Source organism: Pristiophorus japonicus, chromosome 2 (assembly GCF_044704955.1).
Source record: "Pristiophorus japonicus isolate sPriJap1 chromosome 2, sPriJap1.hap1, whole genome shotgun sequence".
Lineage (NCBI taxonomy): Eukaryota > Metazoa > Chordata > Chondrichthyes > Pristiophoridae > Pristiophorus > Pristiophorus japonicus.
The window spans coordinates 3,184,608-3,203,369 of record NC_091978.1 but is presented as its reverse complement, the minus strand read 5'-3'; the positions used below and the strand labels follow the sequence as shown (position 1 = coordinate 3,203,369).

General features: G+C 51.1%; 1 protein-coding gene across 1 annotated transcript in view; it reads left to right on the top strand.

Moving 5' to 3' along the window:
• Positions 1–18,762, top strand: part of LOC139229241 (rho-related BTB domain-containing protein 2) — a 67,711-nt gene that overhangs the window by 37,481 nt on the left and 11,468 nt on the right. The window contains exons 3-4 of the mRNA XM_070860904.1: positions 6,149–6,299; positions 9,548–9,636. Of these exons, the coding sequence (XP_070717005.1) occupies positions 6,149–6,299; positions 9,548–9,636 (240 nt within the window). The remainder of the gene's footprint in view (positions 1–6,148; positions 6,300–9,547; positions 9,637–18,762) is intronic.

Below are 18,762 nucleotides of genomic sequence, written 5' to 3'. Positions count from 1 at the left end.
TGTTACTGGGGGTGTGTGAGGGAGGAGGACAGTGTTACTGGAGGTGTGTGAGGGAGGAGGACAGTGTTACTGGGGGTGTGTGAGGGAGGAGGACAGTGTTACTGGAGGTGTGTGAGGGAGGAGGACAGTGTTACTGGGGGTGTGTGAGGGAGGAGGACAGTGTTACTGGGTGTGTGTGAGGGAGGAGGACAGTGTTACTGGGGGTGTGTGAGGGAGGAGGACAGTGTAACTGGGGGTGTGTGTGAGAGGGAGTGTTACTGGGTGTGTGAGGGAGGAGGACAGTGTTACTGGGGGTGTGTGAGGGAGGAGGACAGTGTTACTGGGGGTGTGTGAGGGAGGAGGACAGTGTAACTGGGGGTGTGTGTGAGAGGGAGTGTTAGTGGGTGTGTGAGGGAGGAGGACAGTGTTACTGGGGGTGTGTGTGAGAGGGAGTGTTACTGGAGGTGTGTGAGGGAGGAGGACAGTGTAACTGGGGGTATGTGTGAGAGGGAGTGTTACTGGGTGTGTGAGGGAGGAGGACAGTGTTCCTGGGGGTGTGTGAGGGAGGAGGACAGTGTTACTGGGGGTGTGTGTGAGAGGGAGTGTTACTGGAAGTGTGTGAGGGAGGAGGACAGTGTTACTGGGGGTGTGTGAGGGAGGAGGACAGTGTTACTGGGGGTGTGTGTGAGAGGGAGTGTTACTGGAAGTGTGTGAGGGAGGAGGACAGTGTTACTGGAGGTGTGTGAGGGAGGAGGACAGTGTTACTGGGTGTTGAGGGAGGAGGACAGTGTTACTGGGGGTGTGTGTGAGAGGGAGTGTTACTGGAGGTGTGTGAGGGAGGAGGACAGTGTTACTGGGGGTGTGTGAGGGAGGAGGACAGTGTAACTGGGGGTGTGTGTGAGAGGGAGTGTTACTGGGTGTGTGAGGGAGGAGGACAGTGTTACTGGGTGTGTGAGGGAGGAGGACAGTGTTACTGGGGGTGTGTGTGAGAGGGAGTGTTACTGGAGGTGTGTGAGGGAGGAGGACAGTGTTACTGGGGGTGTGTGAGGGAGGAGGACAGTGTTACTGGGTGTGTGAGGGAGGAGGACAGTGTTACTGGGGGTGTGTGTGAGAGGGAGTGTTACTGGAGGTGTGTGAGGGAGGAGGACAGTGTTACTGGGGGTGTGTGAGGGAGGAGGACAGTGTAACTGGGGGTGTGTGTGAGAGGGAGTGTTACTGGGTGTGTGAGGGAGGAGGACAGTGTTACTGGGTGTGTGAGGGAGGAGGACAGTGTTACTGGGGGTGTGTGAGGGAGGAGGACAGTGTTACTGGAGGTGTGTGAGGGAGGAGGACAGTGTTACTGGGGGTGTGTGAGGGAGGAGGACAGTGTTACTGGAGGTGTGTGAGGGAGGAGGACAGTGTTACTGGGGGTGTGTGAGGGAGGAGGACAGTGTAACTGGCGGTGAGCCGCTGATGTCCTGTGTAAACACGCTGTGTGTATATTGGCTGACGCAGTGTTTATGTGGGAGAGATCGTGCCGAGACTGCACATTTACACCCACAGGGCCAACATGTTTCCACAGCATTCTCTGGGCACCAGCTGTCAGTTGCTCAGCAATGCAATCTCTTTAACCCTCTCCGTTCCAGCGGCCATAGTGAATGTGTGTTTCTGAGCAGCCCATCTGAAGGGCTTGTGGGGAGTGTGATTCCCCTCCTCATCACAGGCGGTCCCTCGAACGAGGATGACTTGCTTCCACAAGTTCACTGGTGTGTCAATGAAGGACCCGATGTTCTAGTCCTGAACTCCAGTTGAGGGGATGGAAGATGCCTGTGGGTGGGTTTGTTTAACGTGGGGTGACCGTTGTACATCAGCCACCACACGGGGCTTGACAGAGCGAGGTCTTGTCCAGGGGCAAGGGTTGACCAGGACGACTGGAGACCTGCTCTGCTGCACAGACCGAGCGTTCACACATATCGCAGTGTGGGCTGGGCCCGTGCTGCCCCTGGGCCCTCGGCTATTCTGGGCCCCGTACCCTCATTCTCCGCACCTCCGCCACGATCTCTCACCGCTCCTCCGCCACAAACACTCACTGCACCTGCACCACGATCTCCCGTCGCCTCTCCACACATAAGAACATAAGAACACCAAATATTCGCCAAACCTCTGTCACAATCACCCGCCAAATCTCAGCCACGATCCCTCATCACTCCGCCGCCCCGATCACTCGTCAAAAGTCCACCACGACCTTCGCGCTCCTCTGCTGTACCAGGGTTCCACCGATGCTCCTGCCCTACACAGCTGGTGTCAATCCTGTGTTATCCCAGACCCACCTCGGTATCCATGGTGCTGCTCACTGCCGCGGTATCGATCTCGGCTACTTTCCAGCCTTGGGAGGGGGGGTGGGGGGGGTAGGGGAGAGGGAGGGGCTTCGGGCAGTGGGTTCAAACAGGTCTTGCGCCATGCCCTGGTGGGTCAGAGGTGTTTGCAAAGTACAACAGCTTGTGATCTATGATGAGTTGTTTCTCAGGGTGGGGCGGGAGCAGACTATGGGCAGAGATATTGAACAGTTGAAATGGTCTTTCATAGAATTATTGAATGGTTATAGCACGGGAGGCCATTCGGCCCATCGAGCCCGTGCCGTCTCTCAGCGAGCCCCCCTCCCCCGCCCTCTCCCCATAGCCCTGCAAATATTTTACCTCAGGAATTTATCCAATCCCTTTTGAAAGCAGTGACTGAGTCTGCCTCCACCACCCTTTCAGGCCGTGCATTCCAGATCCTAACCACTCGCTGTGTAAAAACATTTTTTCTTGTGTTGCCTTTGGTTCTTCTCCCAATCCCTTTAAATCTGTGTCCTCTGGTTCTCGACCCTTCCACCAATGGGAACAGTTTCTCTCCATCTACCCTGCCCAGATCCCTCTCAAATCTCTCAATCTTCGCTGCTTCAAGGAGAACAACCCCAGCTTCTCCAGCATCTCCACGTAACTGAAGTACTCATCCCTGGAATGTGTGTGGACCTCTGGGGAACACCACTGTATACCTCCCTCCAGTCCCAGAAACAACCGACCACCACTACTCTCGGTTTCCTGTCACCGAGACAATCCGGATCCAGGCTGCCCCTGTCCCTTTTATTCCATGGCCTTCACCTTTGCTGCCAAGCCCATTGTGTGGCACTTTATCCAACACCTTTTGGAAATCCATGTACACCACGCTAACTGCACTGCCCTCATCGACCCTCCCTGTTACCGCATCAAAAAACTCAATCAAGTTGGTTAAACATGATTTGCCTTTAACAAATCCGTGCTGGCTTTCCGTTATTAATCCACCCCTATCCAAGTGACTGTTAATTATGTCCCTGATCACTGTTTCTCAAAGCTTCCCCAGTACCGAGGTTAAACTGAGCGGCCTGTAGTTGCTGGGTTTATCCTTACACCCTTTTTTTAAACAAGGGTGTAACATTTGTAATTCTCCAGTCCTCTGGCACCACCCCTGGATCTAAGAAGGATCGGAATATTATGGTCAGTACCTCCGTGGTTTCCACCCTCAGTTCCCTCACCATCCTAGGATGCATCCCACCTGCTCCTGGTGATTTATTCACTTTAAGTACAGCCAGCCTTTCTAATACCTCTTGATCAATTTTTATCCCATCAAGTGTCTCCACTACCTCCACCTTTACTCTGTCTATGGCAGCATCCTCTTCCTTGGTGAAGACAAATGCAAAGTCCTCATTTAGTCCCTCAGCCACACCCTCTGCCTCCATGTGTAGGTCTCCATTCTGGTCCCTAATCCCCCCTCCCCCCCCACACCCCCCCCCCGCCTTACTACCCGTTTACTATTTCTCAGCCTATAGAAGACTATTAGATTCCTTTTGATGTTGCCTGCCATTCTATTCTCATACCCTCTCTGCCCCCATTCTATTCTCATACCCTCTCTGCCCCCATTCTATTCTCATACCCTCTCTGCCCCCATTCTATTCTCATACCCTCTCTGCCCCCATTCTATTCTCATACCCTCTCTGCCCCCATTCTATTCTCATACCCTCTCTGCCCCCATTCTATTCTCATACCCTCTCTGCCCCCATTCTATTCTCATACCCTCTCTGCCCCCATTCTATTCTCATACCCTCTCTGCCCCCATTCTATTCTCATACCCTCTCTGCCCCCATTCTATTCTCATACCCTCTCTGCCCCCATTCTATTCTCATACCCTCTCTGCCCCCATTCTATTCTCATACGCTCTCTGCCCCCATTCTATTCTCATACCCTCTCTGCCCCCATTCTATTCTCATACCCTCTCTGACCCCATTCTATTCTCATACCCTCTCTGACCCCATTCTATTCTCATACCCTCTCTGCCCCTCTGATTTCCTTTCTCACTTCCCCTCTGACCTTCCTGTACAGATGCTGATTCTCAGATGTATTCTCTGCCTGTTGTCAGCTCCTTTTCTCTGCTTCATATTCTGTGTTTTGTCACCCGGGGAGGCCCTGCCTCAGAGAGAAGGGGCGGTAAGGAGCTGCAGCTCAGGGGACGGAGGGGCCCACATTTTGTAAATTGCTTTGCTCCCATTTTGTGGCGGTGTCGGATACCACTGGGGGGCCCGTGTTCCCGCCACGCAGAGTCGGCCGACACGGAGCGGCCGCCATTTGAAGTGTCGCAGTCGGCCCCGACAGTCAGGCCTGGCACACCATCTTGTGTACCAGGTCGCTGGCCCAGCCGAAGCCCTCCCGCTAGGCCCAGTGGGCACCACCTGACGATGCAGAGCTCGCAGCGGCCTCTCCCCTTGAACTGACCGGAGAGATGCTGTGACGTCAGCGGGGCGCTCATCACGCCGTCTGTCCCACTTCCCAACCACTTCCACCCCCCCCCCAACTTCACTGTCCCGGCGGCTAGAATCTCCAAAAGAGGGCAAAATCGATCGAAACATCGCCCTGTCGATTGGGGCAGTAACTCTTCCCCCAAAAATACGGTACAGGATGGAGGACAGTTTCGACCCCTTTTCACTAGATTGCTCCCTGTCCTTTTTTTCAGCTAATCTAAACCTTATGAGACTATGAACACTGTTACCTAAATGTTCCCCGACTTGCTCCTCTTGACCCATCTCTCCCCAGAGCCAGATCCAGCAAGGCCTCCTCCCTCGTTGAGCCGGAAACATACTGATCAAAAAAGTGATGTTTCATGAATGTTAACTTCGATAAAAGCATTGCTGGGAGGAGGCTATGGACTGAGTGTGTGAAATCAATCATGTATCTAACCCCGTGCTGTACCTGACCTGGGAGTGTGTGATGGGACAGTGTAGAGGGAGCTTTACTCTGTATCTAACCCGGGCTGTACCTGCCCTGGGAGTGTTTGATGGGACAGTGTAGAGGGAGCTTTACTCTGTATCTAACCCTGTGCTGTACCTGCCCTGGGAGTGTTTGATGGGACAGTGTAGAGGGAGCTTTACTCTGTATCGAACCCCCTGTACCTGCCCTGGGAGTGTTTGATGGGACAGTGTAGAGGGAGCTTTCCTCTGTATCTAACCCGTGCTGTACCTGCCCTGGGAGTGTTTGATGGGACAGTGTAGAGGGAGCTTTACTCTGTATCTAACCCCCTGTACCTGCCCTGGGAGTGTTTGATGGGACAGTGTAGAGGGAGCTTTACTCTGTATCTAACCCCCTGTACCTGCCCTGGGAGTGTTTGATGGGACAGTGTAGAGGGAGCTTTACTCTGTATCTAACCCCGTACTGTACCTGCCCTGGGAGTGTTTGATGGGACAGTGTAGAGGGAGCTTTACTCTGTATCTAACCCCGTACTGTACCTGCCCTGGGAGTGTTTGATGGGACAGTGTAGAGGGAGCTTTACTCTGTATCTATCCCGTGTTGTACCTGCCCTGGGAGTGTTTGATGGGACAGTGTAGAGGGAGCTTTACTCTGTATCTAACCCGTGCTGTACCTGCCCTGGGAGTGTTTGATGGGACAGTGTAGAGAGAGCTTTACTCTGTATCTAACCCCCTGTACCTGCCCTGGGAGTGTTTGATGGGACAGTGTAGAGGGAGCTTTACTCTGTATCTAACCCCGTGCTGTACCTGCCCCGGGAGTGTTTGATGGGACAGTGTAGAGGGAGCTGCACTCTGTGGTGAGGATGAGTAGGTGTGGGGTATGGTTGGTCCTTGGTGTGCAGATGGAGTAACCTTGGTTTCTGATCCCTGTGTCAGGTCCCATTACCCAGCAGCAGCAGTGCCTGTGTGCGTACAGTGCTGGAGTTTTTGTACACCGGCCAGTTGGTGTTGAGCCCTCAGGTGGATGCCATTGAATTGATCGTATTGGCCGACCGCCTGTGCCTGCCCCGGCTTATTGCACTCACAGGTAAGTACCAAACATGGACATGCGCACAGGCCGGTCTCGGGAGCCGCACACTGTCCATCCCAAACCACATGCACCAGTGAAGGCGAGTTGGTGTGGGGGTCAGTCTGGAACAGAAGGCTGAGGGGAGACCTGATTGAGGCCTTTGCTGCAAATGGAGTATAAAAGCAGGGAAGTCTTGCTCCAGTTATACAGGGTATTGGTGAGGCCACACCTGGAATACTGCGTGTAGTTTTGGTTTCCATATTTACGAAAGGATATACTTGCTTTGGAGGCAGTTCAGAGAAGGTTCACTAGTTTGATTCTGGGGATGAGGAGGTTGACTTATGAGGAAAGGTTGAGGGGGTTGGGCCTCTACTCATTGGAATTCAGAAGAATGAGAGGTGATCTTATCGAAATGTATAAGATTATGAGGGGGCTTGACAAGGTGGATGCAGAGATGATGTTTCCGCTGATGGGGGAGACTAGAACTAGAGGGCATAATCTTAGAATAAGGGGCCGCCCATTTAAAACTGAGATGAGGAGGAATTTCTTCTCAGAGGGTTGTAAATCTGTGGAATTTGCTGCCTTAGAGAGCTGTGGAAGCTGGGACATTGAATAAATTTAAGACAGAGATAGACAGTTTCGTAATCGATAAGGGAATGAGGGGTTATGGGGAGCGGGCAGGGAAGTGGAGCTGAGTCCATGATCAGATCAGCCATGATCTTATTAAACGGTGGAGCAGGCTCGAGGGGCCTACTCCTGCTCCTATTTCTTGTGTTCTTAGGCGTATAGAATTATGAGGGGCCTGGATTGAGTGGCTAGAAAGGGCCTATTGCCCTTAGCAGAGGGGTCAACAACCAGGAGGCGTAGATTTAAAGTAATTGATAGGAGGTTTAGAGGGGATTTGAGCAGAACGTTTTTCACCTAGAGGGTGAGGGGGTCTGGAACTCACGGCCTGAAAGGGTGGTAGAGGCAGAAACCCTCACCACATTTAAACAGTACTTGGATGTGCACCTGAAGTGCTGTAACCTGCAGGGCTACGGACCGAGAGCTGGAAAGTGGGATTAGGCCGGGTAGCTCTTGGTCGGCCGGCGTGGACACGATGGGCCGAAATGGCCTCCTGTGCTGTAAATGTCTCTGATTCTATGTGCTAGACTTTTCATCGGGTTTGTCCCACTACCACCCATTTAACCGCTAAGATTTAATCTGCAGGGCTACAGACCGAGAGCTGGGAAGTGGGATTAAACTGCACAGCTCTTTTTAAAAACGTAAGAATTAGGAGCAGGAGTCGGCCATTCAGCCCCTCGAGCCTGCTCCGCCACTCAGTAAGATTATGGCTGATCTTCTAACTCTACTCCACTTTCCTGCACTATTCCGTATCCCTTGATTCCCTTAATATTCAAAAATCTATCGATCTCAGCCTTGAATATACTCAAAGACTGAGCCTCCACAGCTCTCTGGGGCAGAGAATTCCAAAGATTCACCACCCTCTGAGTGAAGAAGATTCTCCTCATCTCAGTCCCAAATGGCCGACCCCTTATCCTGAGACTGTGACCCCTGGTTCTAGACTCCCCAGCCCGGGGGAAACACCCTCCCTGCATCTACCCTGTCAAGCCCTGTAAGAATGTTGTATGTTTCAATGAGATCACCTCTCATTCTTCTAAACTCTAGAGAATATCGTCCTAGTCTGCTCAATCTCTCCTCATAGGACAATCCCCCTATCCCAGGAATCAGTCTGGTGAACCTTCGTTGCACTCCCTCTATGGCAAGTATATTCTTCCTTAGGTAAGGAGACCAAAACTGTGCACAATACTCCCGGTGTGGTCTTACCAGGGCCCTATATAATTGCAGTAAGACGTCTTTACTCTTATACTTAAATCCTCTTGTAATAAAGGCCAACATACCATTTGCTTTTTAATTGCTTGCTGCATGTTAACTTTCAGTGAAACATATAAAATTCTGATGGGACTGGCCAGGTTAGATGCAGGAAGAATGTTCCCAATGTTGGGGAAGTCCAGAACCAGGGGACAAAGTCTAAGGATAAGGGGTAAGCCATTTAGGACTGAGATGAGGAGAAACTTCTTCACTCAGAGAGTTGTTAACCTGTGGAATTCCCTACCACAGAGAGTTGTTGATGCCAGCTCATTGGATATATTCAAGAGGGAGTTAGATATGGCCCTTACGGCTAAAGGGATCAAGGGGTATGGAGAGAAAGCAGGAAAGGGGTACTGAGGGAATGATCAGCCATGATCTTATTGAATAGTGGTGCAGGCTTGAAGGGCCGAATGGCCTACTCCTGCACCTATTTTCTATGTTTCTATGTTTCAGTGATTGGTGTACAAGGACACCCAGGTCCCTCTGAACACCAACATTTCCCAATCTCTCACCGTTTAAAAGATACTCGGCTTTTGTATTTTTCCTACCAAAGTGGATAACTTCACATTTCTCCACATTATATTCCATTTGCCATGTACTTGCCCACTCACTCAGCCTGTCTGTATCTCCTTGAAGCCTCTTTGCATCCTCCTCACAACTTACATTCCCACCGAGCTTTGTATCATCAGCAAACTTGGATATATTACATTTGGTCCCCTCATCCAAATCATTGATACAGATTGTGAATAACTGGGGCCCAAGCCTTTCTTAAATAGCGGGGTTACATTTGCAACCTTCCAATCCATGGGAACGTTTGAGAATCTATGCAATTTTGGAAGATGACAACCACTGCATCCACTATCTCTATAGCCACCTCTTTCAAAACCCTAGGATGCAGGCCATCAGGTCCAGGGGATTTATCAGCTTCCAGTCCCATTAATTTCCCCAGTGCTACTTTTTTACTAATACTAATTTCTTTCAGTTCCTCATTCTCTCCAGACCCTTGGTTCTCCACTATTTCCGGGAGGTTTTTTGCTGCATCTTCCGTGAAGACAGACACAAAATATTTATTTAATTTCTCTGCCATTCCCTTATTCCCCATTATAATTTCTCCTGTCTCAGCCTGTAGGGGACCCACATTTACTGTCACTAATCTTTTCCTTTTGACATACCTATAGAAGCTTTTACCGTCTGTTTTTATGTCTCTCGCTGGTTTACTCCCATATTTTATTTTTCCTTTCTTCAGCAATTCCTTGCTCCTCCTTTGCTGAATTCTGTTGTGCCTGTGACTGAGTGCTGGCTCGTCCTGTCCCAATAAAGTCCCGTTGGCTTGAGGCAGCGACGCTTCCCCTTGGTGCCCGTGCTGATTCTCCTCTCTGGTTTTGACCTTCTAGAGCAGTTTGCCGTGGACAATCTTCTGAAGGCATCTGCGGAGGGGATTGACATCGATGGCTTTGTCTTACAGTACCTCGAGAAGGCCCAGGTAGGTCGGTCAATGCAGGATGCAGTCTCTGGGGGAAGAGTTTGAGTCCAGTTCCCTGGCTCGCCAGGCTGTGACCATCCGACTGCTGGAGGCCAGCAGTCTGAGTCACGAGCATCTGTTCATCTGTGTTAATGTGTTTTCACAAGGGTTTCTCCCTCATTTAACGGCCTGGCCTCCGATAAGCGTGGAGTTTACACAGTGATGGTGTGTGACTGGACAATCATAAGGGTCCATAGATTGCAGTGTAAACATCATGAGTGCACAGTGTAATAGGGTCTATAGGTGGACAGAGGAAACGTTACAAGGACACCCTCAAGGCCTCCCTGATAAAGTGCAACATCCTCACCGACACCTGGGAGTCCCTGGCCAAAGACCGCCCTAAGTGGAGGAAGTGCATCCGGGAGGGCGCTGAGCACCTCGAGTCTCATCGCCGAGAGCATGCAGAAATCAAGCGCAGGCAGCGGAAGGAGCGTGCGGCAAACCAGTCCCACCCACCCCTTCCCTCAACCACTGTGTGTCCCACCTGTGACAGGGACTGTAATTCCCGTTTTGGACTGTTCAGCCACCTAAGGACTCATTTTAAGAGTGGAAGCAAGTCTTCCTCGATTCCTATGATGATGACTATAGATTGCAGTGTAAACACCATCAATACACAGTGTTATCGGGTCTACAGTCGGCAGTGTAACATAAGAACATAAGAAACAGGAGCAGGAGTCAGCCATTTGGCCCCTCGAGCCTGCTCTGCCATTCAATAAGATCACGGCTGATCTGATCTTAGCCTCAACTCCACTTCCCTGCCCGCTGCCCATAACCCTTCACTCACTTATCATTCAAAAATCTGTCTGTCTGCACCTTAAATATCAATGACCCAGCCTCCACAGTTCTCTGGGACAGAGATACACAACCCACTGAGAGAAGAAATTTGTTCTCATCTCATATAGAAACTATTCCCCCTAGTTCTAGATTTCCCCCTCGAGGTGAAGCATCCTCTCTGCATCTACCCTGTCGAGCCCCCTCATTATCTTATATGTTTCAATAAGATCACCTCTCATTCTTCTGAACTCCAATGAGTAAAGGCCCAACCTACTCAACCTTTCTTCATAAGACAACCCCTTCATCTCAGGAATCAAGCTTGTGAACCTTCTTTAAACCTTCTGCCTCCAATGTAAGTATATCCCTCCTTCTTATTGAATGGCGGAGCAGGTTGGACAGACCAAATGGCCTACTCCCGCTCCTATTTCTTATGTTTCTTATGTAAATAAGGAGACCAAAACTGTACGCAGTACTCCAGGTGTGGCCTCACCAATACCCTGTACCGTTGTAGCAGGACTTCTCTGCTTTTATACTCTATCTCCCTTGCAATAAAGGCCAACATTCCATTTGCCTTCCTGATCACTTGCTGTACCTGCATACTAACCTTTTGTGTTTCAGGCACAAGGGCCCCCAGGTCCCGCTGTACTGCAGCATTTTGTAATCTCTCTCCATTTAAATAATAATTTGCTTTTTTATTCATATTTTCCCACATTATACTCCATCTGCCAATTTTTTGCCCACTGACGTAACCGATCTATATCCCTTTGCAGATTCTTTGTGTCCTCCTCACAACTTGCTTTCCCATCTATCTTTGTATCATCAGCAAACTTGGCCACATTACACTCGGTCTCTTCATCCAAGTCATTAATATAGATTGTAAATAGTTGAGGCCCCTGCACTGATCCCTGCGACACCCCACTGGTTATTATTTGCTGACCGGAGAATGAACCATTTATCCCGACTCTCTGTTTTGTGTTAGTTAGCCAATCCTCTATCCCTGCTAATATATTACCCCCAACCCCCTGAACTTTTATCTTGTGCAGTAACCTTTTATGTGGCACCTTATGGAATGCCTCCTAGAAATCCAAATACACCACATCCACTGGTTCCCCCTTATCCACCCTGCTCGTTACATCCTCAAAGGAATCCAGCAAATTTGTCAAACATGGTTTTCCTTTCATAAAACTATGTTGACTCTGCCTGACTGTACAGGTTGGCCCTCTCTGGTCTGGCACCCTCGGGACCTGATCGGTGCCGGGACAGAGAATTTTCCGAACCACGGGAGGTCACATTGAGACAAGGTTTTTTAGATAATTTGGAAATGTATTATCCAGCCGAGGCTGAATGAACTCCTTCGGCGATCTAGTTTTAAAACTTTTGTTACTTATTTGCTGTACTTTATTGCCCCACATCTCTCCAAGGTCCCCCCGACATGAGCTCTCGGCCCCCAACGTGCCGTGAATTTGTTTGTAATTTCCCAGGGAGTTGGGAACTGAAAGCGGAGTTCCCCACGGCAGTGTCGATGGGTCATCCAACCCCCCCGCCCCCCACCTCCTCCCCGGCCCCTGCCACCCATTCTCCCCCTGCATCCTCCCCTGCCCCCCCCATCCTCCCCCTGACCCCCCATCCTCCCCCTGACCCCCCATCCTCCCCCTGACCCCCCATCCTCCCCCTGACCCCCCATCCTCCCCCTGACCCCCCATCCTCCCCCTGCCCCCCCATCCTCCCCCTGCCCCCCCATCCTCCCCCTGCATCCTCCCCTGCCCCCCCCATCCTCCCCCTGACCCCCCATCCTCCCCCTGACCCCCCATCCTCCCCCTGCATCCTCCCCTGCCTCCCCCTGACCCCCCATCCTCCCCTGCCCCCCCCATCCTCCCCCTGCCCCTGCCCCCCATTCTCCCCCTGCATCCTCCCCTGCTCCCCCCATCCTCCCCCTGCCCCTGCCCCCCATCCTCCCCCTGACCCCCCCATCCTCCCCCTGCCCCCCTATCCTCCCCCTGCCCTCCCATCCTCCCCCTGCCCCTGCCCCCCATTCTCCCCCTGCACCTGCCCCCCATTCTCCCCCTGCACCCTCCCCTGCCCCCCCATCCTCCCCCCTGCACCCCCCATTCTCCCCCTGCCCCCCTATCCTCCCCCTGCCCTCCCATCCTCCCCCTGCCCCTGCCCCCATTCTCCCCCTGCACCTGCCCCCCATTCTCCCCCTGCACCCTCCCCTGCCCCCCATCCTCCCCCCTGCATCCCCCATCCTCCCCATCCTCCCCCTGCCCTCCATCCTCCCCCTGCCCCCCATTCTCCCCCTGAATCCTCCCCCTGCCCCCCCCATCCTCCCCCTGCCCCCCCATCCTCCCCCTGCCCCCCCCATCCTCCCCCTGCCCCCCCCATCCTCCCCCTGCCCCCCCCCATCCTCCCCCTGCCCCCCCCCCATCCTCCCCCTGCCCCCCCATCCTCCCCCTGCCCCTGCCCCCCCATTCTCCCCCTGCACCCTCCCCTGCCCCCCCATCCTCCCCCTGCACCCTCCATTCTCCCCCTGCTCCAAATCCTCCCCTGCCCCCCCCAACCTCCCCCTGCCCCCCTAATCTCCCCCTGCCCCCCATTCTCCCCCTGAACCCTCCCCCTCCCCCCCATCCTCTCCCTCCCCCCCATCCTCCCCCTGCCCCCCCATCCTCCCCCTGCCCCTGCCCTCCATTCTCCCCCTGCACCCTCCCCTGCCCCTCCCCATCCTCCCCCTGCCCCCAATCTCCCCTGCCCCCCCATTCTCCCCCTGCTGCCCCCCCCCCCCCCCATTCTCCCCCTGCCCCCCCCCCCTCACTCTCCTGGAACTCCCTCCCTAACAGCACTGTGGGAGCACCTTCACCACACGGACTGCAACGGTTCAAGAAGGCAGCTCACCACCACCTTCCCAAGGACAATTAGGGATGGGCAATAAATGCCAGCCTAGCTGGCAACACCCACATCCTGGAACCTCCCCCCCGCACCACCCCATTGCCCTATCAGCTCCCTGGCCCCAGGATTGTGACCCAGCGACGATGAAGGAACGGTGATATATTTCCAAGTCAGGATGGTGTGTGACTGGGAGGGGAACGTGGAGGTGGTGGTGTTCCCATGTACCTGCTGCCCTTGTCCTTCTAGGTGGTAGAGGTCGTGGGTTTGGGAGGTGCTGCCGAAGAAGCCTTGGCGAGTTGCTGCAGTGCATCTTGTAGATGGTCCACACTGCAGCCAGGGGGCGCCGGTGGTGGAGGGAGTGAGTGTTGGAGGTGGGGGATGGGGGGCCAATCAAGCGGCTGCTTTGTCCTGGGTGGTGTCGAGTTTCTCGAGTGTTGTTGGAGCTGCACCATCCAGGCAAGTGGAGAGTATTCCATCACACTCCTGACTTGTGCCCTGTAGATGGTGGGAAGGCTTTGGAGAGTCAGAAAGTGAGACACTCACCGCAGAATACCCAGCCTCTGACCTGCTCTTGTTGTGGCTGGTCCAGCGAAGTTTCTGATTTGATGGGGTAGATAGGGAGGAATTATACCCTGTGTTTGGGGAGTCCAGAATAAGGCGGCGTAACCTTAAATTTAGAGCTAGGTCGTACAGGGGTGATGTCAGGAAACACCTCGTCACACAAAGGGCAGTGGAAATCTGGAACTCTCTTTCCAAAAAAACTGGTGAGATTGGGGGCTCAATTGAAAATTTCAAAACTGAGACACTAGATGGAGTCAAGATAGAGATACGCCATAATCTAACTGTGTGGTGGAAATGGCTGGGGGCGCTCAATGGCCTCCTCCTGCTCCGATAGAATCTTACAGCACAGAAGCACGCCATTCAGTCCATCGTGCCTGTGCCGGCTTTTTGAAAGAACTCTTTCCCCATAGCCCAGAGTTTTTTCTCCCAGTATTTATCCAATACTCTTTTTGCAAGTTACTATTGAATCTGCTTCCACTGCCCTTTCAGGCAGCGCGCCCCAGATCTCTGGTTCTTTTGCCAATCAAATTAACCCTGTGTCTCCTGGTTACTGACCCTCCTGCCACTGGAAGCAGTTTCTCCTTAGTTACTCTTTCAAAACCCTTCATGATTTTGAACTTCTCCCCTTAACCTGCTCCGCTCTAAGGCGAACAAGCCCAGCTTGTCCAGTCTCTCCACGTCACTGACGTCCCTCATCCCCAGTACCATTCTGGTCAATCTCCTCTGCACCCTCTCCAAGGCCTTCACATCAGAGGTGGGAGCTCGAGGTGCGTGGAGAGGCCGATTAAGGCCCAGCTTGTGCAGCTCCAGCCGGGAGAAAAAGCAAAAAAGTAGTAGAAAGAAATCAAAAGGTGACGTCACAGCCAAAGGGGTAAGTGATTGGCTGGTGATAGCTGAGTAGTTTTTCTTTTTCTTTTTTATATCAGTAAGTAACCTGTTAACATTGTTGTTGCCAAATTAAGTGTATCTAAGGGTTAAGTCATGGCAAGAGAGCTCAGTCATGTGATATGCTCCTCCTGTACCATGTGGGAACTCAGGGACACTTCCGGTGTCCCTGACGACTACGTGTGCGGGAAGTGTATCCGCCTCCAGCTCCTGACGGACCGCGTTGCGGAATTGGAGCTGAGGGTGGATTCACTCTGGAGCATCCACGATGCTGAGAATGACGTGATTATCACGTGTAGCGAGTTGGTCTCACCGCAGGTGAAAGGTCGAGATAGGGAATGGAAGACCAGCAGGAAGAGTCGTGCAAGAAAGATAGTGCAGGGGTCCCCTGTGGTCATCCCCCTGCAAAACAGATACACCGCTTTGAGTACTGTTGAGGCGGATGACTCATCAGGGGAGGGCAGCAGCAGCCAAGTTCATGGCACCGTGGCTGGTTCTGCTGCATAGGAGGGCAGGAAAAAGAGTGGGAGAGTTATAGTGATAGGGGATTCGATTGTAAGGGGAATAGATAGGCGTTTCTGCGGCCGCAACCGAGACTCCAGGATGGTATGTTGCCTCCCTGGTGCAAGGGTCAAGGATGTATCGGAGCGGGTGCAGTACATTCTGAAAAGGGAGGGTGAACAGCCAGTTGTCGTGGTGCACATTGCTACCAACCATATAGGTAAAAAAAAAAAGGGATGAGGTCCTACAAGCCGAATTTAAGGAGCTAGGAGCTAAATTAAAAAGTAGGACCTCAAAAGTAGTAATCTCGGGATTGCTACCAGTGCCACGTGCTAGTCAGAGTAGGAATCACAGGATAGCGCAGATGAATACGTGGCTTGAGCAGTGGTGCAGCAGAGAGGGATTCAAATTCCTGGGGCATTGGAACCGGTTCTGGGGGAGGTGGGACCAGTACAAACCGGACAGTCTGCACCTGGGCAGGACCGGAACCAGTGTCCTAGGGGGAGTGTTTGCTAGTGCTGTTGGGGAGGAGTTAAACTAATATGGCAGGGGGATGGGAACCAATGCAGGGAGACAGAGGGAAACAAAAAGGAGACAGAAGCAAAAGACAGAAAGGAGATGAGTAAAAGTGGAGGGCAGAGAAACCCAAGGAAAAAACAAAAAGAGCCACTGTACAGCAAAATTCTAAAGGGTCAAAGTGTAATAAAAAGGCAAGCCTGAAAGCTCGGTGCCTCAATGCGAGGAGTATTCGGAACCCAGGAGAGGGCTCTGAGCTAGTTAGAGTGGGTGAGAGCTCAGATGAACAGGACCCCAAGAAAGAATGCAAAAGGCAGGAGGCAACAGAGCAGTGTAGCACTGGGGTAAGTGTAAACCACAAGGTGATAGGAAGGGACAATATGTATGAATATAAAGGGGCTGCAGGAGGGGTCAAAACTAAAAATCATGGTTTAAAAACTAGTATTAAAACACTCTACCTAAATGCACGCAGCATTCGAAATAAAGTAAATAAGTTGACGGCACAAATCATTACAAATGGGTATGATTTGGTGGCCATTACAGAAACGTGGTTGCAGGGTGGCCAAGACTGGGAATTAAACATACAGGGGTATCTGACAATTCAGAAAGATAGACAAGAAGGGAAAGGAGGTGGGGTAGCTCTGTTAATAAAGGATGATATCAGGGCAGTTGTGAGAGATGATATTGGCTCTAATGAACAAAATGTTGAATCATTGTGGGTGGAGATTAGAGATAGTAAGGGGAAAAAGTCACTGGTGGGTGTAGTTTATAGGCCCCCAAATAATAACTTCACGGTGGGGCGGACAATAATCAGATGAATAATGGAGGCATGTGAAAAAGGAACGGCAGTAATCATGGGGGATTTTAACCTACATAGCGATTGGTCAAATCAAATCACATGGGGTAGCCTTGAGGAGGAATACATAGAATGCATACAGGATTGTTTCTTAAAACAGTATGTTACAGAACCTACAAGGGAGTAAGCTATCTTGGATCTGGTCCTGTGTAATGAGACAGGAATAATAAACGATCTCCTAGTAAAAGATCCTCTCGGAATGAGTGATCACAGTATGGTTGAATTTGTAATACAGATTGAGGATGAGGAAGTAGTGTCTCAAACGAGCGTACTATGCTTAAACAAAGGGGACTACAGTGGGATGAGGGCAGAGTTGGCTAAAGTAGACTGGGAACACAGATTAAACGGTGGCACAATTGAGGAACAGTGGAGGACTTTTAAGGAGCTCTTTCATAGTGCTCAACAAAAATATAGTCCAGTGAAAAAGAAGGGCGGTAAGAGAAGGGATAACCAGCCGTGGATAACCAAGGAAATAAAGGGGAGTATCAAATTAAAAACCAATGTGTATAAGGTGGCCAAGGTTAGTGGGAAACTAGAAGATTGGGAAAATTTTAAACGACAGCAAAGAATGACTAAGAAAGCAATAAAGAAAGGAAAGATAGATTACGAAAGTAAACTTGCGCAAAACATAAAAACAGATAGTAAAAGCTTTTACCGATATATAAAAAGGAAAAGAGTGACTAAAGTAAATGTTGGTCCCTTAGAAGATGAGAAGGGGGATTTAATAATGGGAAATGTGGAAATGGCTGAGACCTAAAACAATTATTTTGCTTCGGTCTTCACAGTGGAAGACACAAAAACCATGCCAAAAATTGCTGGTCACAGGAATGTGGGAAGGGAGGACCTGGAGACAATCACTATCACTAGGGGGGGTAGTGCTGGACAGGCTAATGGGACTCAAGGTAGACAATTCCCCTGGTCCTGATGAAATGCATCCCAGGGTATTAAAAGAGATGGCAGAAGTTATAGCAGATGCATTGGTTATAATCTACCAAAATTCTCTGGACTCTGGGGAGGTACCAGCGGATTGGAAAGCAGCTAATGTAACGCCTCTGTTTAAAAAAAAAAAAAAGGGGGCAGACAAAAGGCAGTTAACTATAGGCCAGTTAGTTTAACATCTGTAGTGGGGAAAATGCTTGAAGCTGTCATTAAGGAAGAAATAGCGGGACATCTAGATAGGAATAGTGCAATCAAGCAGATGCAACATGGATTCATGAAGGGGAAATCATGTTTAACTAATTTACTGGAATTCTTTGAGGATATAACGAGCATGGTGGATAGAGGTGTACCGATGGATGTGGTGTATTTAGATTTCCAAAAGGCATTCGATAAGGTGCCACACAAAAGGTTAATGCAGAAGATAAAGGTACGCGGAGTCAGAGGAAATGTATTAGCATGGATAGAGAATTGGCTAGCTAACAGAAAGCAGAGAGTCGGGATAAATGGGTCCTTTTCCGGTTGGAAATCGGTGGTTAGTGGTGTGCCACAGGGATCGGTGCTGGGACCACAACTGTTTACAATATACATAGATGACCTGGAAGAGGGGACAGAGTGTAGTGTAACAAAATTTGCAGATGACACAAAGATTAGTGGGAAAGCGGGTTGTGTGGAGGACACAGAGAGGCTGCAAGGAGATTTGGATAGGTTAAGCGAATGGGCTAAGATTTGGCAGATGGAATACAATGGCGGAAAATGTGAGGTCATCCACCTTGGGGGGAAAAAAACAGTAAAAGGGAATATTATTTGAATGGGGAGAAATTACAACATGCTGCGGTGCAGAGGGACCTGGGAGTCCTTGTGCATGAATCCCAAAAAGTTGGTTTGCAGGTGCAGCAGGTAATCAGGAAGGTGAATGGAATGTTGGCCTTCATTGCGAGAGGGATGGAGTACAAAAGCAGGGAGGTCCTGCTGCAACTGTACAGGGTATTGGTGAGGCCGCACCTGGAGTACTGCGTGCAGTTTTGGTCACCTTACTTAAGGAAGGATATACTGGCCTTGGAGGGGGTACAGAGACGATTCACTGGGCTGATTCTGGAGATGAGGGGGTTACCTTATGATGATAGATTGAGTAGACTGGGTCTTTACTCGTTGGAGTTCAGAAGGATGAGAGG